General features: G+C 46.6%; 2 protein-coding genes across 3 annotated transcripts in view; one reads left to right on the forward strand and one right to left on the reverse strand.

Annotated features, from left to right (window-relative positions):
* LOC106612436 (ATP-binding cassette sub-family F member 3) overlaps nt 1–1,302 on the forward strand; it is a 35,056-nt gene extending 33,754 nt beyond the window's left edge. For both annotated transcript variants that reach the window (XM_014213558.2, XM_045724317.1), the window contains exon 21: nt 1–1,302. In XM_014213558.2, coding sequence (XP_014069033.1) covers nt 1–159 — 159 coding nt within the window. In that variant the 3' untranslated portion in view covers nt 160–1,302.
* LOC106612434 (protocadherin Fat 4) lies at nt 1,283–26,478 on the reverse strand. The gene is made up of 17 exons (XM_014213556.2): nt 26,084–26,478; nt 25,517–25,688; nt 24,982–25,162; nt 24,591–24,841; nt 24,200–24,425; nt 19,938–24,058; nt 19,517–19,618; nt 18,651–18,800; nt 18,255–18,406; nt 18,010–18,095; nt 16,296–16,475; nt 15,926–16,053; nt 15,466–15,692; nt 5,434–5,490; nt 5,087–5,294; nt 4,287–4,430; nt 1,283–4,196 (listed from the first exon to the last, which is right to left on the reverse strand). Exons 1-17 carry the CDS (start codon nt 26,231–26,233, stop codon nt 2,824–2,826), a joined length of 7,908 nt encoding a protein of 2,635 aa, XP_014069031.2. The 5' UTR covers nt 26,234–26,478; the 3' UTR covers nt 1,283–2,823.
* Nucleotides 26,479–27,578: the final 1,100 nt, after the last annotated feature.

Below are 27,578 nucleotides of genomic sequence, written 5' to 3' on the forward strand. Positions count from 1 at the left end.
GGTGGAGTGGTCCTTGTCTCTCATGACGAGCGTCTGATCCGGCTCGTGTGCAGAGAGCTGTGGGTTTGTGAGCACGGGAACGTGCGGCGAGTGGAGGGGGGCTTCGACGAGTACCGGGATATCTTGCAAGAACAGTTCCGCAAGGAGGGCTACCTGTGAGGGGCAGCTCACCCATTACGCCAACTATGACAGTCATGCCAAGTTGCCAATTGACTTCAATAACCTAAAGCCCCCCCACTCTTCACTTCCTGACTGCCAATCATCATCCTCAGGTGGAGAACTGAGTTTAACTGGCTACTGTCCCGGCATCCTCTCTGCTCCCCCACACTACCGTTTTCGTTTTGTTTGTGATTTAGTTCGGCCCGGCAGTTCAAAGTGGCATACTCTTGTCTATTGTCCTGAAGCAGACAAGTTTTAGGGTACATGGAGGGTACAAAATCTGTCCACATGGAATGTCGATTGTGTGTGTACTCCAAAACTGCTCCGGCCTCGCCACTCCCAACCTTCCTGATCATAATAGTTTGAGCTGGTTTGGTTCACTTAACAACAAGGAGGATATTCCATCCTGTGAAGGTGGGGGTGTTGTACCCTTTAACTGTAACCCCATGTGGGCAGCCTTCTTGGAATAACGCTACATCCTTTTAGCTCTCATTAATATCAGTGAAGGGATGAATATGTACATGGATTTTTTTTTCTCCATTTCTTCATCCATGTTGAATATGTGTGTGATTGAGTGAGAGAGAGGATACATTTTAAGTGATATGGGATGATGTTTCACCTGAACATGTGTGCTCGTGATGGAGAGGGATCATCTCTTAATCAGTGGAACCTGGGGCTGAGCTGAAATGGCACCTTGTTCCCTACATTGTGCTGTATTTTGGGAACTAGCCAAAAGTGCACCATAGCGTCATTTCAGACACCCCTGGTCGTGTTCATTGGGCACCAAACAGAAGAAAACAGTCTGAAATGGAGGGACTACGTGGACTTGTTCAATAAGAAACACTCCTTTTCTGTTCCAAATGTTTTCTGTTGCGTTCCCTAATGAACACGATCCTGGAAACATCCATATGTGTTAGCATGGGAACCCACCAGCACAACAACTTGTACAACAGCAGAAGCTGGCTCCAGGTCTCTTGGGAAGAAGCAGCAGTATCTCCAAGTAAAGAGGGGTATTATTATAAATAAATATATATATAATAAAAAAACGAAATTCCTTCTGCTTCAACGTTATCGTTAACTTATAAATAGCTGTTTAAAGAACTATTCAATCATAACACCATGCTAATAAAAAAGCTTTAATCATCCATTTGCCAGGTCTGATGTTCTGCTCTCTCTGCTATTGTTCAACTAACACCATGTAACGTGACTTTATTATTTTGACAAAGTGGACCGCGTTTCATAACAATCTAGAGAAGATCTATGGATAGAGTCCATATCCAAGCGACAGAAAACACTCAAATAATATAAATGTTTTGTGAAAATTGTAAACGGATGCTTAATCATTCACAGGTTGAGTTCATAAAGGAGTGGACTGTGCGTGTGTATGGTGCCATACAGATTTGTCGATTACTTCAGAGCTCTCTACAGATTGGCGTACCTATAGAAAGTAGAGCTAGTCAGCTCTCTACAGATTGGCGTACCTATAGAAAGTAGAGCTAGTCAGCTCTCTACAGATTGGCGTACCTATAGAAAGTAGAGCTAGTCAGCTCTCTACAGATTGGCGTACCTATAGAAAGTAGAGCTAGTCAGCTCTCTACAGATTGGCGTACCTATAGAAAGTAGAGCTAGTCAGCTCTCTACAGATTGGCGTACCTATAGAAAGTAGAGCTAGTCAGCTCTCTACAGATTGGCATACGTATAGAAAGTAGAGCTAGTCAGCTCTACAGATTGGTGTACCTGTAGAGCTAGTCAGCTCTCTACAGATTGGCGTACCTATAGAAAGTAGAGCTAGTCAGCTCTACAGATTGGCGTACCTATAGAAAGTAGAGCAAGTCAGCTCTACAGATTGGCGTACCTATAGAAAGTAGAGCTAGTCATTTGACACTGGGGGGGGGGTGTTTATCTGGCCCGGGTTACCCCAGTGGGAGAAGTTTGAATTGGGTGAAAGGTGACTGAGCCAGGTACCCCGCTATGGCCAATGGGAAAGTCAGCTCAAAACAAAAGTGACGTAATTAAGCACATGGAGTGATGCGTAGGATTATGTGATTGTTGAGTTAACGCTTTATCTGCCTTCAAAATTAAAACTAGTGTATTTTCTGGCAAAGAGATGTATGTTTCTGGACGATGCGCCATGCTGCCTTGTTGACAACATGACCGAGCTGCGCAGATTACTGTTAGATCTGAGAAGGGTGCTCCTCCCTCCCAGCTTTCGCCCAATGATGTTGCCTGGGTCAACGTAATAAAACTCCCTCAATGTAAAGAACAGTAGCCCTGGTGCTGAACTGTTTCTGCGTTCAACTGCACTGTTGCCTATTAAAATGAGACAAAAGTAAATCCGAAACAGACTAACCAAATGGAAGATAAACAACACAATGATGCACAGCTATGAGTGAACATGAGAAAAACGTGAGACTATTTCAATGCAACAGTCAGTAAAAATAAATGGGTGGGATAGGATGTTTGAGAGCATTGCATTACAATATAAATATAGTCATTCTGCATACAGTACATTCTGCTGTCCACAATACTGTCAACACACATTGCCATGGATGTACTTTACCCTCAATTACGATGCAAACTCATTCCCTGGCACAGCTCTTACAATTAAACAATCTTTACCATAATTCTTGTACATTTTCAAATCCATTTTCTTTTCATGACCTGTCATATGATCTCCTCCAGATCGCTTTGCCTATCCCAGTCAGGTGGTTGTTCCATTGGCAGCCCTGCTATGTCCTCAAACACTGGGGCATAGGTGTCGAAACACACACACATGTTCAGGAGCTGCTCCCAGTGTTGAGGGGAATCACCAGAGTCAGCCGTCCTAGTCCTGTACTGGGCCTGAGAGGGGGGCACAGGGTCTCTAAATGGGGAAGGGACAGGCAGGCTCTCTGCTGGTTCTCTGTGGGTGCGGGTGGTGATCAGTGTCCGCTCCCGTAACAAGCCCTGGGCGCTTAGTAGAGAGAAGTCCCTGTCAAAGTCGACCTCTGAGCAGGAAAAGGAGCTGTGGGTGTTGCTGTCTGAGGAACTGTCCATCCCTCTGTTTATCCCTCTGGTAGCTCTGCCAGGTCTGGGCCATTGAGCCAGCTGATGTAACTGAACACCCACAGGGCTGTTCAGCTTCCTCACCTCCTCCAAAGAGAGACACTGAGGAGGACCCCTCAGCCCTGGCACTACCAACCTCCCGGGGAAGCGCTGCTCTTCATCATCTACCTGGCTCAGCGGCCCACTGGCCATACCACATCCTACGTCTCTGGAGACTCTTTGGTCAGGGTGTGTCAGGGGCCTCTGCCACAGCTCCACTGGCCTCTCTCTGTCATCTGGATTTGGGGAGCCTGGCATTTTCTTCTGACATCCCCTCAATCCTCCCCTCACTCCAGTCTCTGTCCTCTCCCAATCTGTGTTGTAGAGAGACCCAGTGAGCCTCAGAGAGCCAGTGAGCCTCAGAGAGCCAGTGTCTATCTCGTAGTATTCCAGCTCCTCACTGTGTCCACCAGCCTCCAAACCTGGCCTGGCTGTACTGTAGCCGTCCTGGACAGCCTCCCTCGGTTTGTCCGCCCGGATCAGGTCAGGTGGCTTCCCTCTCACCACAGGTACAGTACTAGTGGTCCTCGGGCCTTCAAAACAAAACGCTCCGTTGTCCGTCCCTTCCTCTCCACGTTGCGGTGAGCCACTGTCAGCCTGACGCTTCTGTGGCCGGTGGCAGCAGGCGTTAGCATTGCATCTCCCCAGGCAGAGGAACACACCCAGGCAGAGGAGGAAGGAGGTGACGGGGAGAACCACGCCGATGACCCACAGAGGAGCGGAGGGGCCCCTGAGGGCCTCCTGATCAGAACACACTCCTGCTCCTCCCCGGAAGTCCTCTGGTGGAGGGGAGGAGCAGAGTTCACAGGAGCCAGCCGTGAGGCAGATACAGGAGCTGTTCCTAGTGCCAGCAGAGCTACCGCAGGCTGGAGCAGTGGGACAGGGCAGAGAGAGGCAAGGTAGACTGGCGTTGGTGGGGACATCCTCAGGGCAAGTGGTGGAAATACAGGAGCCTGGATGTACCAGAGGAAATGTGTGTTACAGTATGGACAGGTAAGAGGAGCCTATCTGTTAGATTTAATGTGTGTGTGTCAGTGACTCACATGAGGGAACACAGGAGCCTGGGGACTCGCAGCTGGACTGAAGCAGGGTAGAACTGGGCCAAACCTCCACTATCAGACTGTAGCCACTGACTGGCAGGAAATGGCCATTGTATCGGACATACTCCACACAACCAGAGAACCCTACTGAGGGGAGACAGAGGAAACATACTTGCCTGATCCCAAAACTTTCCCCTAGCTGCTAACCCCCTAGGTAACTGTGTAGATTTAAAAAAAACTGGATGTAAATCAATATGGTATGATTGCTCCACTTTGCCTTCAAAGAGGTCAAGTGTATTTCTGGGATGGGAGTTCGTCACTTTATTTATTTTGACAAGACAGATGTAAGTAAAGATTGAGTGAAGTAGTGAAGGGCACAGACAGTTGGCAGACCCGGGGCTTGAACCCCGTCGCTAAGGGGGGAAACGAGTTCAGAGTCGGGAGCTTAGACTGCTACTCCATATTGCAACACCTATCCAATCCACTCGGATCTATGCAAGTACATAGGAGGTAGGATTTGGGATTGGCTGTACATCTTCACACTGCAGGTCACGACACATGAACACTAATACCCACAGAACACGATTACAGTAACACACCTAATGAATACACAGCTCAGCAGTATGTCATTGACTGACAAACTAAAATGTATTCCGATACGGGGTGAAGTTTCCCCTAGGTACAAGTCTAGGATTCATTCCCCTTCCCCAATTCTAACCTTAATAACCATTAGTGGAGAAAATGCTAAACTGACCGAAGATCAGCATCTAAGGGCAACTTCATCCTACACCATTTCTTCCAACCTGGGCGCTTGATTCTCGTGTCTCGGGGTGGTGGTGGAGTCGCTCCAAGGATGATCTTCTCAACATTGACAGCACTTAGGTCCAGAGCTCCATCATCGCTGGTGTTCATGACTGTCTGTCCGTCCATCAGAAGGACAGTGCTCTGTCCAACTGTGGAAAGATGGAGGACATGCCAGTCCCCATCCGCCATGCTGGTCTCTGAGGCTACCTAGCATGATAAATAATGATAACGGTATTTAGGTTATAGCACTGACAGCTAACACATATATTGAGAAAGAGGCCCATGCAGGAATGGAACCCAAACTCTGGTGTTGTCAGCAGCACCATGCTCCAACGCTGGTGGTTACCTCTGAGAGGACGCCTGACTTGTCTCTGGAGACGTACAGGAGGTTTCCATCCATCACCTGAACGTGTCAACGGAAACTTGGTTTAGAATACGGACAGCTAAGAGTTAACACTTTACTCCGAAAATGCAGACTCCAACAGAACTCTGAATGTACAGTACATTCGGAAAGTATTCAGACCCCTTGACTTTTTACACATTTTATTACATTACAGCCTTGTTCTAAAATGGATTAAATAGTTATTTCCCTCAATCTACACACAATACCCCATAATGACAAAGGAAAAAACTTTTTTTTTTAGAAATGTTTTGAATTTTATTAAACAAACAGATACCTTATGTGGCAAAGAAGGGGGTCGAGTGATAAATGGCAGATATGTGAGGGCAGAACTAATAAATGGGCTCTGCCCGATCACTAAAATGGCCACCCCGATCAGAACTACAGATCACAATTCCCAGAAGCAAGGGGAACCCTCAGAAGGTGGAGCCGACCCACAGATAAAGGGTCAAGAAAAACCAGGAAGAGAAAGAGAGGGCGGGAAGGATCTATGAAACATTGAGAAAGAGACAATCTACATTGGCTGGATTTACCGTGTATGAGCTGGACTGTTTTGGACTTACCTGTTGGCGTTTAGACCAGGACCTACCGAGAACCAGATTTGTGTACCGAACCCTGCTATCCTTGACCTTACCTGCGGCCTGGGTGGACCAGGACAGCGAAACAAACACACAGGTACTGTCAAGTTCAAAATAACTTTCATTCTGGGCTGACTTTGGTGACAGTTTCCCACTTAATTTGTGACAAACGCTCCTAACTTTGAAAAGGTTTGCCACACTTATTTACATAAGTATTCAGACACTGCTATGAGACTCAAAATTGAGCTCAGGAGCATCCTGTTTCCATTGATCATCCTTGATGTTTCTACAACGTGATTGAAGTCCACCTGTGGTCAATTCAATTGATTAGACATGATTTGGAAAGGCACACCCCATTATTTTATTTTTTATTTCACCTTTATTTAACCAGGTAAGCTAGTTGAGAACAAGTTCTCATTTACAACTGCGACCTGGCCAAGATAAAGCAAAGCAGTGCGACAGAAACAACAACACAGAGTTACATGGAATAAACAAGCGTACAGTCAACACAATAGGAAAAAAATAAAGTCTATATACAGTGTGTGCAAATGGCATGAGGAGGTATGGCAATAAATAGTCCATAGTAGCGAAGTAATTACAATTTAGCAGATTAACACTGGAGTGATAGATGAGCAGATGATGTGCAAGTAGTGATACTGGTGTGCAAAAGAGCAGAAAAGTAAATAAAAACAATATGGGGATGAGGTAGGTAGATTGGGTGGGGTATTTACAGATGGACTATGTACGGCTGCAGCAATCAGTTAGCTGCTCAGATAGCTGATGTTTAAAGTTAGTGAGGGAAATATAAGTCTCCAGCTTCAGCGATTTTTGCAATTCGTTCCAGTCAATGGCAGCAGAGAACTGGAAGGAAAGGCGGCAAAAGTAGGTGTTGGCTTTGGGGATGACCAGTGAGATATACCTGCTGGAGCGCGTGCTATGGGTGGGTGTTGTTATCGTGACCAGTGAGCTGAGATAAGGCGGAGCTTTACCTAGCATAGACTTGTAGACGACCTGGAGCCAGTGGGTCTGGCAACGAATATGTAGCGAGGGCCAGCCGACTAGAGCATACAGGTCGCAGTGGTGGGTGGTATAAGGAGCTTTGGTAACAAAACTGATGGCACTGTGATAGACTGCATCCAATTTGCTGAGTAGAGTATTGGAAGCTATTTTGTAGATGACATCGCCGAAGTTGAGGATCAGTAGGATAGTCAGTTTTACTAGGGTAAGTTTGGCAGCATGAGCGAAGGAGGCTTTGTTGCGAAATAGAAAGCCGATTATAGATTTGATTTTGGATTGGAGATGTTTGATATGAGTCTGGAAGGAGAGTTTACAGTCTAGCCAGACACCTAGGTATTTGTAGTTGTATTCTAGGTCAGAACCGTCCAGAGTAGTGATGCTGGGCGGGCGGGTGCGGGCAGCGAATGGTTGAAAAGTATGCATTTGGTTTTGCTAGCGTTTAAAAGCAGTTGGAGGCCACGGAAGGAGTGTTGTATGGCATTGAAGCTCGTCTGGAGGTTAGTTAACACAGTGTCCAAAGAAGGGACTGAATGGTGTCGTCTGCGTAGAGGTGGATCAGGGAATCACCCGCAGCAAGAGCGACATCGTTGATATATACAGAGAAAAGAGTCGGCCCGAGAATTGAACCCTGTGGTACCCCCATAGAGACTGCCAGAGGTCCGGACAACAGGCCCTCCAATTTGACACACTGAACTCTGTCTGCGAAGTAGTTGGTGAACCAGGCGAGGCAGTCATTTGAGAAACCAAGGCTATTGTGTCTGCCAATAAGAATACGGTGATTGACAGAGTCGAAAGCCTTGGCCAGGTCGATGAAGACGGCTGCACAGTACTGTCTTTTATCGATGGCGGTTATGATATCGTATAGTACCTTGAGCGTGGCTGAGGTGCACCCGTGACCAGCTCGGAAACCGGATTGCACAGCGGAGAAGGTACGGTGGGATTCGAAATGGTCAGTGATCTGTTTATTAACTTGGCTTTCAAAGACTTTAGAAAGGCAGGGCAGGATGGATATAGGTCTGTAACAGTTTGGGTCTAGAGTGTCACCCCCTTTGAAGAGGGGGATGACCGCGTCAGCTTTCCAATCTTTAGGGATCTCGGACGAAATGAAAGAGAGCTTGAGCAGACTGATAATAGGGGTTGCAACAATGGCGGCGGATAATTTTAGAAAGAGAGGGTCCAGATTGTCTAGCCCAGCTGATTTGTACGGGTCCAGGTTTTGCAGCTCTTTCAGAACATCTGCGATCTGGATTTGGGTGAAGGAGAAGCTGGGGAGGCTCGGGCAAGTAGCTGCGAGGGATGCGGAGCTGTTGGCCGGGGTTGGGGTAGCCAGGAGGAAAGCATGGCCAGCTGTAGAGAAACGTTTATTGAAATTTTCGATTATCATGGATTTATCGGTGGTGACTGTATCGCCTAGCCTCAGTGCAGTGGGCAGCTGGGAGGAGGTGCTCTTGTTCTCCATGGACTTTACAGTGTCCCAAAACCTTTTGGAGTTCTACAGGATGCAAATTTCTGTTTGAAAAAGCTAGCCTTTGCTTTCCTGACTGACTGTGTGTATTGGTTCCTGACTTCCCTGAACAGTTAAATATCGTGGGGACTATTCGATGCTATTGCAGTCCGCCACAGGATGTTTTTGTGCTGGTCGAGGGCAGTCAGGTCTGGAGTGAACCAAGGGCTTTATCTGTTCTTAGTTCTACATTCTTTGAAAGGGGCATGCTTATTTAAGATTGTGAGGAAATTACTTTTAAAGAACGACCAGGCATCCTCGACTGACGGGATGAGGTCAATATCCTTCCAGGATACCTGGGCCAGGTCGATTAGAAAGGCCTGCTCGCAGAAGTGTTTTAGGGAGCGTTTGACAGTGATGAGGGGTGGTCGTTTGACCGCGGACCCATAGCGGATGCAGGCAATGAGGCAGTGATTGCTGAGATCCTGATTGAAAACAGCAGAGGTGTATTTGGAGGGCAAGTTGGTCAGGATAATATCTATGAGGGTGCCCATGTTTACGGATTTAGGGTTGTACCTGGTGGTTTCCTTGATAATTTGTGTGAGATTGAGGGCATCTAGCTTAGATTGTAGGACTGCTGGGGTGTTAAGCATATCCCAGTTTAGGTCACCTAACAGCACGAACTCTGAAGATAGATGGGGGGCCATCAATTCACATATGATGTCCAGGGCACAGCTGGGAGCTGAGGGGGATCTATAACAGGCGGCAACAGTGAGAGACTTATTTCTGGAGAGATTAATTTTTAAAATTAGAAGCTTAAACTGTTTGGGCATAGACCTGGAAAGTATGATAGAACTTTGCAAGCTATCTCTGCAGTAGATTGCAACTCCTCCCCTTTTGGCAGTTCTATCTTGATGGAAAATGTTGTAGTTGGGTATGGAAATCTCAGAATTTTTGGTGGCCTTCCTAAGCCAGGATTCAGACACGGCAAGGACATCAGGGTTGGCAGGGTGTGCTAAAGCAGTGAGTAAAACAAACTTGGGGAGGAGGCTTCTGATGTTAACATGCATGAAACCAAGGCTTTTTCGATTACAGAAGTCAACAAATGAGAGTGCCTGGGGACATTTAGGGCCTGGGTTAGCCTCCACATCACCCGAGGAACAGAGGAGGAGTAGGATGAGGGTACGGCTAAAGGCTAGCAAAACTGGTCGTCTGGTGCGTTGGGGACAGAGAATAAAAGGAGGAGATTTCTGGGCGTGGTAGAATAGATTCAGGGCATAATGTGTAGACAAGGGTATGGTGGGGTGCGGGTACAGTGGAGGTAAGCCCAGGCACTGAGTGATAAGAGGTTGCATCTCTAGACATGCTGGTTATACTGGGTGAGGTATCCTAAACAGTATACAAGGCATATTGACATTTGAGAGAGACATAAAGCGAGGCATAAAGCAATCACAGGTGTTGATTGGGAGAGCTAGCTCAGTCAACAACGGGTAAGACAACAACAGCTAATCAGCTAAGTCAACAACAACATGTAAAATGGCGATGAATGGGCAGAGAGGGTCGGTTAACTACACACAGGGCCTGAGTTCGGGGCTAGGGCCGACAGATAAACAAAGGTAAACAAAGTGGAATACCGTGATAAATGAACAGTCCAGCAGGCATCAGCTATGTAGCCAAGTGATCATAGGGTCCAGTCTACAGCAATAGGTGAAACAGGGAAGCAGCTAGGTAGTCGTTACTACGCTAGCACGTGGGAGACACGGCATTTAAAGTTAGCAGTCCGGGGTAAGTAGAAGCGTCTGCTCCGTCGTCCGGCAAAGGCCGGTTGAAGGCACAGCTGATGGAATTACGTCTGCGGACCAGTCGTGGTGGTACGGCGGGGCGCCGTGTCGACGAAGGGACCGGGCCAGATGGCTGAAGAGGTATTGTATTTGTGGGAATTTCGTTTGCTAGCCGGAAGATGCGCCTGGCTCAGGGCTAGCTTCGGGGCTGGGTCACTCAGTGGCAGCTAGCTAGCTGTGATGATCAATGGTCCAGGGTTTATGGCAGGAATCTGGCGTTAGGTGGAGAAAAACAGTCCGAGGCTGGCAGGTAATATCCAGGCTAAAAAAACGGCTGGTGCCTGAGCAGAGGGTAAAGGCCGCTAGCAGTGGCTAACAATGACTAAATAGCTAGTAACTTAGCTAATCAGCTGGCTACCTTCTGATGAAAGGTTTGGCTATAAGGTCTAAAAAAATAGCGGATCCGTGTCACATTGAGTGAGGCGGGTTACCTGAAGGTATATTTAATTTAAAAATGGAAAAAGAGATTGAAAAATAAATTGGAATATATACAAAAAGAGACGAAAAATACAAAAAGTAAACGAGAGGACAACAAACCACGTCTGCACTGCTACGCCATCTTCGATCCACCTGTCTACATATGGCCCCCCATTTGACAGTGCATGTCGGAGCGTGTTGAAGGAATTGTCTTGTAGAGCTCCGAGACAGGAATGTGTCGAGGCACAGATCTGGGGAAGGGTATCAAAACATTTCTGCAGCATTGAAGGTCCCCAAGAACGCAGTGACCTCCATCATTCTTAAATGGAAGAAGTTTGGAACCACCAAGACTCTTCTTAGAGCTGGCCAAACTGAGCAACAGGGGGAGAAGGGCCTTGGTCAGGGAGGTGACCAAGAACCCGATGGTAACTCTGACAGAGCTCCAGAGTTCCTCTGTGGAGATGGTTGTCCTTCTGGAAGGTTCTCCCATCTCTGCAGCACTCCACCAATTAGGCCTTTATGGTAGAGCGGCCAGACGGAAGCCACTCCTCAGTAGAAGGCACATGACAGCCCGCTGGGAATTTGCCAAAAGGCACCTAAAGGACTCTGACCATGAGAAACAAGATTCTCTGCTCTGATGAAGCATTTTGGTGGCAGCATCATGCTGTGGGTATGTATTTCAGCGGCAGGGACTGGGAGACTAGTCAGGATCGAGGGGAAGATAAATGTAGCAAAGTACAGAAAGATCCTTGATGAAAACCTGCTCCAGAGCACTCAGGCACTCTGACTAAGGAAAATAAAATTGATGACCTACTATTAAGATGATCCTACCAACGGGACATTAAAAACTTTAACATCTTATGTTTCACCGAGACGTGGTTGAACGAAGAAACGGACAATATAGAGCGGGCAGGATTTTCCATGCACCGGCAGAACAGAGACGCAACCTCTGGTAAGACGAGGGGTGGGGGTGTGTGTCTGTTTGTCAATAACAGCTGGTGCGTGTTGTCTAATATTAAAGAAGTATCAAGGTATTGCTCGTCTGAGGTAGAGTACCTTATAATAAGCTGTCGACCACACTATCTACCAAGAGAGTTCTCATCTGTATTATTCGTAGCTGTCTATTTACCACCACAAAGCGAAGCTGGCACTAAGACCACTCTTTCCCTCAATGTGAGCAAGACAAAGGAGCTGATCGTGGACTACAGGAAAAGGCAGGTCGAACAGGCCCTCATTAACATCGACCGGGCTGTAGCGGGTCGAGAGTTTCAAGTTCCTTGGTGTCCACATCACCAACGAACTATCATGGTCCAAACACACCAAGACAGTTGTGAAGAGGGCACGACAAAACCTTTTCCCCCTCAGGAGACTGAAAAGATTTGGCATGGGTCCCCAGATCCTCAAAAGGTTCTACAGCTACACCATCGAGAGCATCCTGACCGATTGCATCACTGCCTGGTATGGCAACTGCTCGGCCTCCGACCGCAAGGCACTACAGAGGGTAGTTCGAAGGGCCCAGTACATCACTGGGGCCAAGCTTCCTGCCATCCAGGACCTATATAATAGGCGGTGTCAGCGGAAAGCCCATAAAATTGTCAGAGACTCCAGTTACCCAAGTTAGACTGTTTTCTCTGCTACCGCACGGCAAGCGGTACCGGAGCACCAGGTCTAGGACCAAAAGACTCCTCAACATCTTCTATCCCCAAGCCATTAGACTGCCGAACAATTCATAAAAATCGCCACCGGACAATTTACATTGACACCCCCCCTCTTGTACACTGCTGCTACTCGCTGTTTGTTTGTTACCTATGCAGAGTCACTTCGCCCCCACCTACGTGTACAGATTACCTCAACTAGCCTGTACCCCTGCATACTGACTCGGTAGCGGTGCCCCCTGTATATAGCCTCATTATTATTATTGTGTTACTTATTATTGTTACTTTTTATTTCAGCCTACTTGGTAAATATTTTCTTCTTCTTGAACTGCACTGTTGGTTAAGGGCTTGTAAGTAAGCATTTCACGGTGAAGTCTACACTTGTTGTATTCGGCGCATGTGGCGAATAAAGTTTGATTTGATTCGGGGCGAAGGTTAATCTTCCAACAGGACAACAACCCTAAGTACACAGCCAAGACAATGCAGGAGTGGCTTCGGGACAAGTCTCTGTATATCCTTGAGTGGCCCAGCCAGAGCCCCGACTTGAACTCGATCGAACATCTCTGGAGAGACCTGAAAATAGCTGTGCAGCGATGCTCCTCATCCAACCTGACAGAGCTTGAGAGAATGTGCAGAGAAGAATGGGAGAAACTCCCCAAATGCAGGTGTGCCAAGCTTGTAGTGTCATACCCAAGAAGACTCAAGTTTGTAGTCGCTGCCAAAGGTGCTTCAACATAATACTGAGTAGAGGATCTGAATACTTATGTAAATGTGATCTTTTTATTTGTATTATTATTTTTTACAAAGTTTCTAAAGAACAGTTTTTACTTTGTCATTATGGGGTATTGTGTGTAGATTGATGAGGGAAACTATTTCATCAATTTTAGAATAAGGCTGTAACGTAACAAAATGTGGAAAAAGTGAAGGGGTCTGAATACTTTCTGAATACAGTGTATAGGATTCATCCCAAATGGCACCCTATGACTTTATAGTGCACTACTTTTGACCATGGCTCATAGCGCTCTGGTCAAAAGTAGTGCACTACAGAATAGAGTGCCATTTGGAACCACAGTTCACCCAAAGAATGTCATTTAAGAAGCTCTCTCCTCCTCTCCATTGCAAACTCAATTAACTAAACTGTCTACAGTGGCAATAAAAATGATGTGAACCCTTTGGATTTACTGGGATTTCTGCATAAATTGGTCATCAAATTTGATCTGATCTTCATCTAAGTCACAACAATAGACAAACATAGTGTGCTTAAACTAATAACACAGATATTGTATTTTTCTTGTCTATTTTAAATACATAATTTAAACATTCACAGTGTAGGTTGTAAAAAGAATGTAAACCCCTAGGCTAATGACCTCCAAAAGCTAATTGGAGTCAGGAGTCAGCTAACCTGGAGTCCAATCAATGAGACGAGATTGGAGATGTTGGTTAGAGCTGCCTTGCCCTGCCTTGCCCAAAATTTGAGTTTGCTATTCACAAGAAGCATTGCCTGATGTGAACCATGCCTCGAACAAAAGAGATCTCAGAAGACTTAAGATTAAGAATTGTTGACTTGTATAAAGCTGGAAAGGGTTACAAAAGTATCTCTAATAGCCTTGATATTCATCAGTAAGACAAATTGTCTATAAATTGAGAAAGTTCAGCACTGTTGCTACTTTCCCTAGGAGTGGCCATCCTGCAAAGATGACTGCAAGAGCCAGCACAGAATGCTCAATGAACTTAAGAAGAATCCTAGAGTGTCAGCTAAAGACTTACAGAAATCTCTGGAACACACTAACATCTCTGACGTGTCTACGATATGTAAAACACTAAACAAGAATAGTGTTCATGGGAGGACACTACGGAAGAAGCCACTGCTGTCCAAAAAAAAAACATTGCTGCAAGTCTGAAGTTTGCAAAAGTGCACCTGGATGTTCCACAGCGCTACTGGCAAAATATTCTGTAGACAGATGAAACTACAGTTGAGTTGTTTGGAAGGAACACACAACACTATGTGTGGAGAAGAAAAGGCACAGCACACCAACATCAAAACCTCATCCCAACTGTAAAGTATTGTGGAGGGAGCATCGTGGTTTGGGGCTGCTTTGCTGCCTCAGGGCCTGGACAGCTTACTATCATCAACGGAAAAATGAATTCCCAAGTTTATCAAGACATTTTGCAGGAGAAGGTTAGGCTATCTGTCCGCCAATTGAAGCTCAACAGAAATTGGGTGACGTAACAGGACAACGACCCAAAACACAGAAGTAAATCAACAACAGAATGGCTTCAACAAGAAAATACACCTTCTGGAGTGTCCCAGTCAAAGTCCTGACCTCAACCCCATTGAGATGCTGTGGCATGACCTCAAGATAGCAGTTCACAGCAGACATCCCAAGAATATTGCTGAACTAAAACAGTTTTTTAAAGAGGAATGGTCCAAAATTCCTCCTGACCGTTGTGCAGGTCTGATCCACAACTACAGAAAATGTTTGGTTGAGGTTACTGCTGCCAAAGGAGGGTCAACCAGTTATTAAATCCAAGGGTTCACATACTTTTTCCACCCTGCACTGTGAATGTTTACACGGTGTGTTCAATAAAGACATGAAAACATATAATTGTGTGTGTTATTAATTTAAGCAGACTGTGTTTATCTATTGTTGTGACCTAGATGAAGATCGGATCAAATTTTATGAAATCCAGGTATTTCCAAAGGGTTCACATAATTTTTCTTGCCCCTGTACATTCAAATTCTCTGAACACATACCGGTGTTAACATTATTGGTATTTCACTTAGAAATATCTCTAATCTCACATGAAATCTCATGTGCGGCAGGTAGCCTAGTGGTTAGACCATTGGACTAGTAACCAAACGGTTGCAAGATCGAATCCCCCAGCTGACAAGGTAAAAAATCTGTCGTTCTGCCCCTGAACAAGGCAGTTAATCCACTGTTCCTAGGCCGTCATTGAAAATAAGAATTTGTTCTTAACTGACTTGCCTAGTTAAATAAAGGTAATAAAATAAATGTGCAGCTCACCCTGAGCTCAAAGTGTCCTTTCCTTCCCAAAACGAACAGCAACACCGCGTCTCTCTCCACAGTCTTCACCTTGACTTCTATCTCAGAGAGATCTCTGCTGCTCTCTGTCTGTCCTCTGTCTTCGTCCAGCAGGTCTCTCAGCTGCTGCTCTCTCCTGTAGCTCTCTCTGACCACATACTCTATGTAGCCGCTACTGCCCAGCCGTAACACATGCTCCTCTGAAATCTCTGTCCAAAATAAAATACTTGGTCAGTGGAGCTGCGAGTCATTGAACAGGTTGGTCACACCATGAAACAGAAGCACAGTCCTGTTTAGTGGTACTGTCGTACCAGGAAGGCTGGGGTTAATTTGTTTTTTAATTCAGTCAATTCAGGGAGTAAATTGTGTAAATTGCCCATTGTTTTTGATAATGTTTTCTTGAATTGAAATCGGAATTGTCCCCACGTGTGTAGGCCAGTACCTGTGTTACAGGTGGTTCCAGTGTAGTGATGTGTACACTGACAGATGTAGTGAGACCAGAGGTCCTGACACACTCCTCCGTTCAGACACGGACCACTGAGACACGGAGACACTGCTGCTCGAGGACACCTAGTGACCATACCATCCATTGGTTATACTGTATGTTAACTGTCAATAGGACTATACCATCTATCTGTTTTACTGTATGGATCCCCTCATCTGACTTAAGATTTTGACAACAACAGGTGGCTCCTCTACAGCTACGACAACTACTACATCCCACCATTTTAGGATAAATCCTGAATGGCACCCTTTTACCTATATAGTACACTTCTTTTGGTCCCACAGAGGATGTAAATCTGAGCTCATACCTCTCCAAGAAGTTGTAGGCCGCCAGAGCTTTGGTAAGCCCTAAAGGTATACCATTTACTTTCATGTTTCTCACACAGCCAACAAAGTCATGAGTCTGGACTTGACCAGGCCGCAGCAGAACAGATTCAATAGACCTGACTCCCCCAAACGTCATGTTACTGCCGCCAACATCCAGGGTCCTGGGAGGGACAGCAGGGACCAAGAACACAATGTAGTAAGTGAGAATGAATATAACACATTGATATGACATTCAATTAAACACAACCCACATGAACTCAGCAAAAACTTCACAGATCTTCATTGTAAAGGGTTTAAACACCGTTTCCCATGCTTGTTCAATGAAACATAAACAATTAATGAACATGCACCTGTGGAACAGTCGTTAAGACACTAACAGCTTACAGACGGTAGGCAATTAAGGTCACAGTTATGAAAACTTAGGACACTAGAGAGGCCTTTCTACTGACTCTGAAAAACACCAAAAATATTTCCAGGGTCCCTGCTCATCTGCGTGAATATGCCTTAGGCATGCTGCAAGGAGGCATGAGGACTGCAGACGTGACCAGGGCAATAAATTGCTGTGAGACGCCTAAGACAGCTCTACAGGGATACAGGACAGACAGCTGATCGTCCTCGCCGTGGCAGACCACGTGTAACACATGCACAGGATTGAGATCCGAACATCACACCTGCGGGACAGGTACAGGATGGCAACAACAACTGCCCGATACACCAGGAAAGCACAATCCATCCATCAGTGCACAGACTGTCCGCAATAGGCTGAGAGAGGCTGGACTAAGGGCTTGTAGGCCTGTTGTAAGGCAGGTCCTCACCAGACATCACCGGCAACAACGTCACCTATGGGCGCAAACCCACCGTCGCTGGACCAGACAGGACTGGCAAAAAGTGCTCTTCACTGATGAGCCGCGGTTTTGTCTCACCAGGGGTGATGGTCAGATTCGCGTTTATCGTCGAAGGAATGAGCGTTACACCGAGGCCTGTACTCTGGAGCGGCATTGATTTGGAGGTGGAGTGTCCGTCATGGTCTGGGGCGGTGTGTCACAGCATCATCGGACTGAGCTTGTTGTCATTGCAGGCAATCTCAACGCTGTGCGTTACAGGGAAGACATCCTCCTCCCTCATGGGGTACCCTTCCTGCAGGCTCATCCTGACATGACCATCCAGCATGACAATGCCACCAGCCATACAGCTCGTGCTGTGCGTGATTTCCTGCAAGACAGGAATGTCAGTGTTATGCCATGGCCAGCAAAGAGCCCGGATCTCAATCCCATTGAGCACGTCTGGGTCTTGTTGGTTCGGAGGGTGAGGGCTAGGGCCATTCCCCCCAGAAAAGCCTGGGAACTTGCCGGTGCCTTGGTGGAAGAGTGGGGTAACCTCTCACAGCAAGAACTGGCAAATATGGTGCAGTCCATGAGGAGGAGATGCACTGCAGTACTTAATGCAGCTGGTAGCCACACCAGATACTGACTGATACTTTTGATTTTGACCCAACCTTTGTTCAGGGACACATTATTCAATTTCTGTTAGTCACATGTCTGTGGAACTTGTTCAGTTTGTCTCAGTTGTTGAATCTTGTTATGTTCATACAAATATTTACACATGTTAAGTTTGCTGAAAATAAACACAGTTGACAGTGAGAGGACGTTTCTTTTTTTTCCTGACTTTATAATGTAATAATAAGTAGACAAGTACCTTTTGGAGCCAATGCCATTACTTTGAGAGAGACAAAATCCAGTAGCCTTCACATCAGGACAGTGGTCCACTTGTAGAGAGCCTATCTGTAATATGAAAACAAAAATAAGTGTGTGCGTGCATATGTGTGTGTGTGTGTGTGTGTGTGTTTATGTCTGCATGTACCATATTTGTTTATGGCTGCACGTACTATTAACGTGTGTGCCCGTGTGTGGGCCGGCCACACGCATGCCCTTGGGACTCACATTTCCTATCCTCCTGACGGTGATGCTGTGAAAGCGTCCATCAGCCACCTGCCTTTCCGTCTGCAGACGGACAGCTCCAGAGCCCAGGTCGTATGAGAGACAGACCCTCCCCTTCACAACCTCCAGTGCCAGGTACTCTACACTGCCCGGGCCTGATACCATGGTCAAGGACCATAAAGGAACATTAATTTTTTTGGTGTTATCTTCAATAATTTTACAACAATACAACGTTATTGTCCATTAATTACACCAAACAACAAAAATGTGTTTTCTGCTCCATTCTCAATCCCCCCCAGACAGCACACATCACACACAGTTTTGAAATGCTGTGTTTCACTGTGTAGTTTTTACATTTCGTTTTTATTCATAGAAAATAAGTCAAATCAATCCGTCTACCTGCAGGGTTATACAGCAGCAGGCTGTTCTGCTGCAACGTGGCCAGCTCCAGGGAGATGAAGTTACTCCTGGGATCTAGAGGCGGAAACTCCATATAGGACAACTCCTCAAAGCCATAGCTGTCCTCTTCGCAGTGGATGCCACTCACACCTGAGGGAGAAGACAAAGGCAAATGTAGAACTAACAAGAATGCTGAAAATAATTGTGAAAGGAGGATCAGGACAGACATTTTGTAGGGATTCAAAGAATCCTTTCAGCATTCTGATTAAACATTTTAAGGACTGAGCACCCATTCAATAGCCTCGCAAGCTGCCTGATCTCACGAGTTTACATTAATTGTTTTGTCACGCTCTGACCTAAGAGAGCTGTTTTTTCTCTGTTTAGATAGGTCGGGGTGGGCATTCTATGTTTGTATTTCTATTTTTTGGCCGGGTATGGTTTCCAATCAGATGCACCTGTCTATCGTTGTCTCTGATTGGAAGCCATACTTAGGCAGCCTTTTTCCCCCTTGGTTTTTGTGGGTAGTTGTTTTCTGTTTCGTTGGATTTACCTGACAGAACTGTTGGCTGTCATTTTGTTTATTTTGGCTAGTGTTCGTTTTCATTAAAATATAACGATGAGCACTCAACACGCTGCGCCTTGTTCTCCTCTATATGACGCCCGTTACATGTTCGCTACACAGTGTAGCGAACCATTCACACAACAATTAAGTCAAGTGTATGTATGTTGGTGTGACAAGCTTTTACAGCTAGTTTAATGCCAGGTCAATATAATAACCACAAATACAATCATATGAGTGACTTAACCAATGTGCCGCCCAGCCTGGACAAGAAGTGTGTATGTTAACAGATTGTATAATTTCTCACCAAAAGGGCAATGACATGTGTATCCTGTCAGACCATTGGTGCAGTTGCCTTGGAAACAAGGTGCTGATGCGCAGTGGTTAACGGAATGCTCACAAAACTCTCCTGAAAAGAACAAAAGGTTAAACAGTTAACACTCCAAATCCTCTCTCTATCTCTGTTTTGAGACACATGTAAAAATAATTCTGTACAGCATTTGGAATAATTGCTACAGTACTGTTTGTGTGTAAAGCCATTGTAGAATGCAGGTGTTCATCTGACATCTTAGTGTTGTGATAACAATTAGTCTATTAGTAAGTTGACCTGCGTTGATCTGAGAATTGGAACCTCCAATTCTCAACCCTCAGTTTTAACATGAATTTGTAGTGACTGGGTTACATGCATTACAGAGTCAATGTTGAGATTCAGGTTCAATATTACTTACCCTCATATCCAGGACTACAGTCACAGTGAACCCCATCCTCCGTGTTCAGGCACGTTCCTCCATGTTGACAGTGGACCTCCAGGCATACATCCACGTCAGCTGAGCAGTACAGGCCAGAGAAGCCCCTCTTACAGTGGCAACGGAACCCTCCTGGGTTGTTAACACACACACTCTGTTTCTCGCAGGGTCTCTCGTCACATTCATCCACGTCTAATTCGCACAGGGTGCCGGCGAAGCCCCCTGAACACAAACAATTAAAGATCTCATTCTGCGGCGACACAAAGATGACCGACGGGCTCTCCAGGACGAACACATCTGGGCCGATGTGGACATTTTTGTTGCAGGTGGCTCCGTTCAGACAGGGGTTGACGAGGCAGGGGTCGCTGGTGATGTAGGACAGAGTGATGTTGCTCTGAGCCTCCAGGAGTTTCTGGTGGGCAGCAGAGATACTGCTGGCGACCTCTCCATTCAGGTACTGACCGTTGTAACTCTTCACCGCAGCCAGAAGCAGGACTTTATCACCTGTAGGCTTAATCCCAAACATGTGAGTCTTGGAGGCCAGCAGGTTGAACAGGCTGTCCAGGGCTTTGACAAACTTCAAATAATTGAGAGACAAGAAGTCTTCGACCGAGGTGGACGCCACATAGAACAGTATACAGCTGTCCATGGAAGAGTTGGTGAAGCCTTTGTAGTTCACGTAGATACTGTTGTTAACGGGAGGGTGGAGGTGGTCGGTGGCCTCAATTGTGATGTTGTACGTAGCTTCTCCCTGGTATGGAGAGGACCAGAGATCACAGGTGCCATCAGGGATCGTGAACATGTTAAGAGGTCCGTTTCTGATGCTGCAGTTAAACGTGTCCACCACATCCTGGTCCTCGGGTCTGACGTCGCCGATGAAGCCGCCGGGGAAGGCACTGCCATAGTACTTCACCTCAATGTAGACGTTCCTCGGGACCGATGGGTTATCGTTCTCATCCTCGACTCTGACGTTAAACATCGTGGTGGAGGACAGTGGAGGAGTCCCTGCGTCACTGATCACCACCGACAGATGAAACACAGAGTTGACCTCCCGGTCCAAAGGTCTGGAGGTGGAAAGGACTCCATCAGAAGTTAGGGTGAAGCTCCTCCCTGAGGCAGGCTGGACGATCCAGTAGGAGAATGGCCCCTGGTTGGGAGGTAGATCAGCATCAGAGGTGTTGAGCCTGGCCACTATGGTACCAGCAGGCTGGTTCTCCTTCACCTGCCCATGTGTGTTGACCAATGTGGGGGTGTTGTCATTAACATCAGTAATGGTCACCACAATTTGAGCAGTCCCAGTGGCTGGCGGAGAACCCTGGTCTGTGGCTGTCACAGTCAGGTTGTATAGGGGCCACAGTTCTCTGTCCAGGGGGGCATTGACAGACACAAGTCCACTGACAGGGTCTACAAAGAAGGATGAGTTGACGTTTCCATCCGGGATGCTGTAGGAGAAGCGGCTCCACTCTGGGACAGAGTCCTGGTCCAGGGCAACCACTCTGATAACAGAATTCCCCACAAGGCTGTCCTCCCTGATCTCCGCACTGTAGAGCCCTGAGGAGAACTCCGGTGGGTCGTTAGTGTCCACTATATTGATGTAGACCAAGGCTTCGTCCACATCTAGCCCTGTGATGACGCCTCGGTTCTTAGCTAGGATTCTCAGGGTGGCATGGCTGTAGCCCTGCTTCCTCAGATCAGCGGTGATGTAGATCTCTCCGCTCTGTTCATCTACGTCGAAGCCTGTCCATCGGCTTTGTCCAATGAGCAGGTAGAAGACCAGTCCGTCCAGGCCTTCGTCAGAGTCAGTGGCGGTTACCTTGCCAACTCTAGTTCCAATAGATACATTCTCGGAGACGGACAGGTTGAGCTTGTGTTGCAGGAACGCTGGGCTGAACTCGTTGACTCCTGAGACTTGGATATTAACGTGTGCAACACTGAATGAATGGCGGTTTTCTGCATCTGAGGCCTTGACAGTTATTTCGAAGGACCGCTTGAGCTCAAAGTCAAAGATATCCAAAGTGGTGACAGTGCCGTTCCTGGAGTCGATGGCAAACTGGCCAGAGTGTCCACTGGCCATCAGTGAGTAGGTGATATATGCATTGGTACTTGAGTCTGCATCGGTAGCTCCGACCTGGAGGACCGGTGTCCCAACCACAGAGTTCTCCAGCACTGAGGCTGTGTACAGTGACAATGTGAAGACCGGAGGGTTGTCATTCACGTCACTGACATTCACGGTCATGATTACCGTCCCAGTCTTAGAGATCCAGCCTCCGTCTTTGGCGGTGATCTGAATATGATAAACTCCTTGTTTCTCATAGTCCAGCCTTTCGACTAGAGTAATCAGTCCTGACCTCTGTCCTAAAGAGAATGGTGAATATTTGTTTCCTGACGTTATAGAATATGAGAGCACACCATTGACTCCATCGTCTCCGTCTTCGGCCTGGACTTTCCCAATGACTGACCCCACTAGCAGATCCTCAGGGACGGAGAAGGTAACATACGTCTCTGAAAACTGCGGGGAAAACTGATTCTCTCCTGTAACCTCAAATTGAACAACAGCCTGTGATGAGAGAGGAGGGAACCCCTGGTCCTTTGCTGTAACTATGAGCATCAACAGTGAGTTAAGGCTTTGCCTCAATGTCCTATTAAGCATCAGTCTCCCATCGTCCATGTTTATTACAAAAAAATCTGATGCATTACCTCCGGCGAGACTGTATTCTATAGTAGTGTTGCTTTTGCTGTGATTGGAGTCCCGGTCCACGGCTGTTAGCCACACCACCTCGGTTCCCATGGCGATGTTATAGGGGATGGACAGGAGAGGTGGGAAAGGCAGGAAGCTGGGAGGGAAATGGTTATACTGAACAACGGTTACAATGACCATGGAGTTACTGTATGAACGAATATTGCCACAGTCGGAGGCTACAACCGTAATACTAAGGCTCAGAGAGGCAGACTGATGTAGTAAAGATATGGGTTGCTTGGTGAGAATATCCCCAGTAGACGCATTGACCCAGAACTGCTCACTGGGAGGGTCGATCAGATACACAATCTGACTGTTTTGTCCCAGGTCAGCATCCATAGCGAGAACTTGCATAACAAATACTTCCTGGGCCCTGGTCTCAGTGACAGTAGCAGTGTAGACCTGTTTAGTAAAGACAGGTTTGTTGTCATTAACATCAGTTACGTCTATTGTCACGTCTGTACTAATGCTCCAAGCTGAGTCGTTGGCATTGACTTTCACCACATAATGGTCCTGGGTCTCCCTGTCCAGAGACAGCAACACTGTTATACACCCACTAGTCTTATCAATACTGAACGGAAGAACGCCATCCCTCTGGTCAATTATGGAATAAGTAATCACAGCATTGGCACCGATGTCGTCATCTGTTGAGATTATCTGTAAAATGGTGTGTCCGATAGGAGAATCCTCAGTTATCTCAGTGAAGAAGATCTGTGTAAACCGAGGTGCGTGGTCGTTTGTGTCCAAAACCACCACTAGCATGACTGCAATGTCTTTATAGAAACTGTTGTTTTTGTCTGCAGCTACGATGATTAAATTGTACTCAGGTATTTCCTCGCGGTCTAAACTCGTTGTTGTGCTCAGCATGCCATTTTCTGAGTCAATGGTAAAAACATGGTCAATGTTCCGCTCTAAAATGCTGTACTGCACCTTTCCATAACTCCCAGAGTCCGCATCGATGGCGAGCACGTCACACACCCACGTCGCTGGAGAGTTCTCCGGTACCTCACACCTATATTCACTCTGAGTGAACTGTGGTGCGTTATCGTTCACATCAGTGACATTCACGTGAATCTCTGCATAAGAAGAGAACGGTGGGGAGCCTGCATCTCTGGCCTCCACCAGCAGTAGAAACTCTTTGTTGGTCTCATAGTCCAGAGGGTGGTGGATGGTCAACTGGCCAGTGGCCTGGTGGAGGCGGAACAGGTGGTCAGAGTCTCCAGACACCAGGTAGAAGGAGACTGGACCTGCTCTGGAAGTCCCGGCTGAGACCAGAGCTACCAAGGTTCCCTCTGGGTCCTCTTCAGAGAGAGATGGTCTGAGAACATCTACACCAACTGTGGGGAACTCTGAGGCATTCTGGAATCTGGTAAGGAGGGAAAAAAAGAAGAGGAAAATGCAGAGATGAGTTGGTGATGTGCCAGCTGGCAGGTCATCACCACAGTTAAAGAGCTACAACCCTTCCCCACAACTCCCAAAGCAGACAAATAAAGATTGAACTTTGAACCTGATGGTAACAGTTGTTGTGTCAAATTTAGGATTGTCTCCCCCGTCTTCCACGTGCACGTTGATAGTGATGTCGTTTGTCCCTGTGAGGGCACCAGTGGTGAAAATGGTTCCCCTGTGTGGGCTGATGAAGAACTGGCCAGTGTTCTGCCCATATAAGAAGAAGTGAAGCTGTGCATTGATCCCTGAGTCACCATCCAGTGCTCTCACCGCACACACAACAGACCCTGCAGTGCAGAACACGGGCACAAACAGCATTGAAACAAATCATAAACACATTGTACCCCTATCATAATCGCATTAATAAAGGGCATTTGTAATAATAAGAATTACATTGTTTTTCTTGTTTATCTATGATATCTAAAATGGCTGCTGTTACTAAACCCCCTCACCCGGAGCAGATCCAGCCGGCATGTTAGCCACATAGGGGCTGTGGAGGAACTGAGGCCAATGGTCGTTGACATCTGCAATCAGGACAGACACCTGTACCGAGCTGGACAGCTGCTGTGTGGGGTGTGTGTCCCTGGCCACTACAGTCAGTCTGTAGATTGCCACCGCCTCCCTGTCCAGCACGCCAGTGGTCAACAGCTCCCCAGACGTGTCCTCAATAGAGAAGGGTCCATCAGCACTCTCTATGGAATACCTGGAATACAGTTAACCATCAAATTACAGCACTGAATCAAAATAATATTACAGCAAAAGATCTGACCATATATTCTTTCCCATCTCCAGTGATGAGGATCCACAGGACTTCATATCTTGTTCCAGTCAAGGGAACTCTACCTTACTTGTCCATTGACACCTTCATCCGCATCATAGGCAGTGACCATGGCAAACACTGTGCCTGCAGGGCTATCCTCATAGACAATGGTGGTGTAGACCTCCTCACTAAACACTGGCCGGTTGTCATTCATATCGTCCACTACAACATGGACTGTCACAGTCCCTGTCAGAGGCGGCAAACCTGAAGAGACCAAACAAAAGAACAATATCAACAGCAACAAAAAGATACTAACAGCCTGCAGGTATTATGCTTTATTACTTGCTATAAGCATGTATGAGTTTTTATTTTGTGACATCTCGACAAACATAAAATAACATCTTATTCCATATTCATTACTGCTCAGAGAGAGCTTGGCTAAATCCTACATCACACACAAATCACTGCAGTCGGGATTCACAATGTGATATACAGTATACAATTTAGATACAGCTCTCATGTGTATACATTATACTTGTAAAGCAGAAAAAACTGAGTTCTGATATTTCTTAAAGGAACAACATGTTTTTGTCATACGGAAGCAGAGATCCTGATCACCTGAGTCGACAGCCATGATGTCTAACTTGTAGAGAGATGTCACCTCCCTGTCCAGGCTCTGTAGCATGTGAAAGGTGCCGTTTGGCGACAGAGAGAAGAGACCCTCCCAGTCTCTATCTATGAAGTACCTCAGCTGGCTGTTCACCCCTAGATCATCATCCCTAGCTGATACCTGGTCACAATTGGGGGGGGTTAAGATATTACTGAAAGACAACAGGTATAATGTATTACTAATGTTTTACTTGTATTGTATTCAACTCATGATACTACTGTATGTTATGTCATACTGTATGTCATGTGGCAATTGTTTAACAGACTCAAAATGGCTAATAATAACGCAATCATCATTATGAGATTACACTAAATGACAAAAATTACAATGCATTATGACTGCATCAAAATTAAGTTGGTAAATTGGTAATTGTTCATATGAAGCTGGAGGGTACTTAAGTCAGATTACTCCAGGTCCTAACCAGGTCATTATTATAAAGGGTCACTTGTTCCCAATGACTTACCTAACTAAATAAGGGTTTAATAATAAAGCAATAACCCTACCACAGCAGTTACCTGGTGGGTGAGCTGAGACGGGTCTCCGCCGTTCTCCAACACATGGAGCATCAGTGTGTCTGGAGAGAACAGCGGGCTGCAGTCATTGACATCGAGGACAGTGATGTTGACCACAGCAGTGGCTGACCTGGGCATGCTGCCCTGGTCCATGGCTGTGACGGCTAGCAGGTGAAAGGAGGCTCTCTCTCTGTCCAGCCTGTCTATCAGGGAGATGACACCTCGGACTGAGTCCACCAGGAACGGACTCCCCTGAGACAGCTGGTAGCGCACCTGTCCATTTAGAGTTCAGAGTTCTTATTGGTCATGTTTACAAAAACAGACAGACATTTCAGAACATTAAAAACAAATACATGACCAGAAGTATGTGGACACCTGCTGGTCGAACATTTCATTCCAAAATCATAGGCATTAATATGGAGTTGGTCCCCCCCATAAATAACAGCCTCCACTCTTCTGGGAAGGCTTTCCACTAGAAGTTGGAACATTGCTGCGGGGACCTTCTTCTGTTCAGCCACAAGAACATTAGTGAGGTCAGGCAATGATGTTGGGCGATTAGGCCTGGCTTGCAGTTGGCGTTCCAATTCATACCAAAGGTGTTCGATGGGGTTGAGGTCAGATAGTGTTCTACTGGCATCCGCCAAACCCTGATTCGTCTGTTGGACTGCAAGATGGTAAAGCGTGATTCATCACTCCAGAGAACGTGTTTCCACTGCTAGAGTCCAATAGTGGTGAGCTTTACACCACTACAGCTTGGCATTGCACATGGTGATCTTAGGCTTGTGTGCGGCTACTCGACCATGAAAACCCATTTCATGAAGCTCCTGACGAACAGTTCCTGTGCTGACGTTGCTTCCAGAGGCAGTTTGGAACTGAGGACAGATGATTTTTAGGCTCTACGCGCTTCAGCATTCGGCGGTCCCGTTCTGTGAGCTTGTGTGGCCTACCACTTTGCGGCTGAGTTGTTGTTGCCCCAAGACATTTCCACTTGCCAATAGCAGCACTTACAGTTGACCTGGGCAACTCTAGCAGGGCAAAAATGTTACGAATTGACTTGTTGGAAAGGTGGTATCATATGATGGTGTCACGTTAATAGTCACTGAGCGCTTCACTGAGGCCATTCGTTATTTAAATTTTTTTAATCTTACCCCCTTTTTTTCTCCCCAATTTCATGATTACAGTCTTGTCTCATCACCGCAACGTCCTCTGAAACATGACCTGCCAAGCCGCGCTTCTAAACACCCGCTTGCTTAATTTAGAAGCGCCAATGTTTCGAAGGAAACACTGTTCAACTGATGACCAAAGTCAGCCTGCAGGCCCCCCACAAGGAGTAGCTCATGCGCGATGAGCCAAGTAAAGCACCTCCGGCCAGACCCCTATGGGACTCCCGGTCACGGTCGGTAATGAGACAGCCTGGGATCGAACCCCAAGCTGTAGTGATGCCGCAACACTGCAATGCAGTGCCTTAGACCGCTGCGCCACTCAGGAGGCCTCAGTG

The sequence above is a fragment of the Salmo salar genome, chromosome ssa09 (assembly GCF_905237065.1).
Source record: "Salmo salar chromosome ssa09, Ssal_v3.1, whole genome shotgun sequence".
Lineage (NCBI taxonomy): Eukaryota > Metazoa > Chordata > Actinopteri > Salmoniformes > Salmonidae > Salmo > Salmo salar.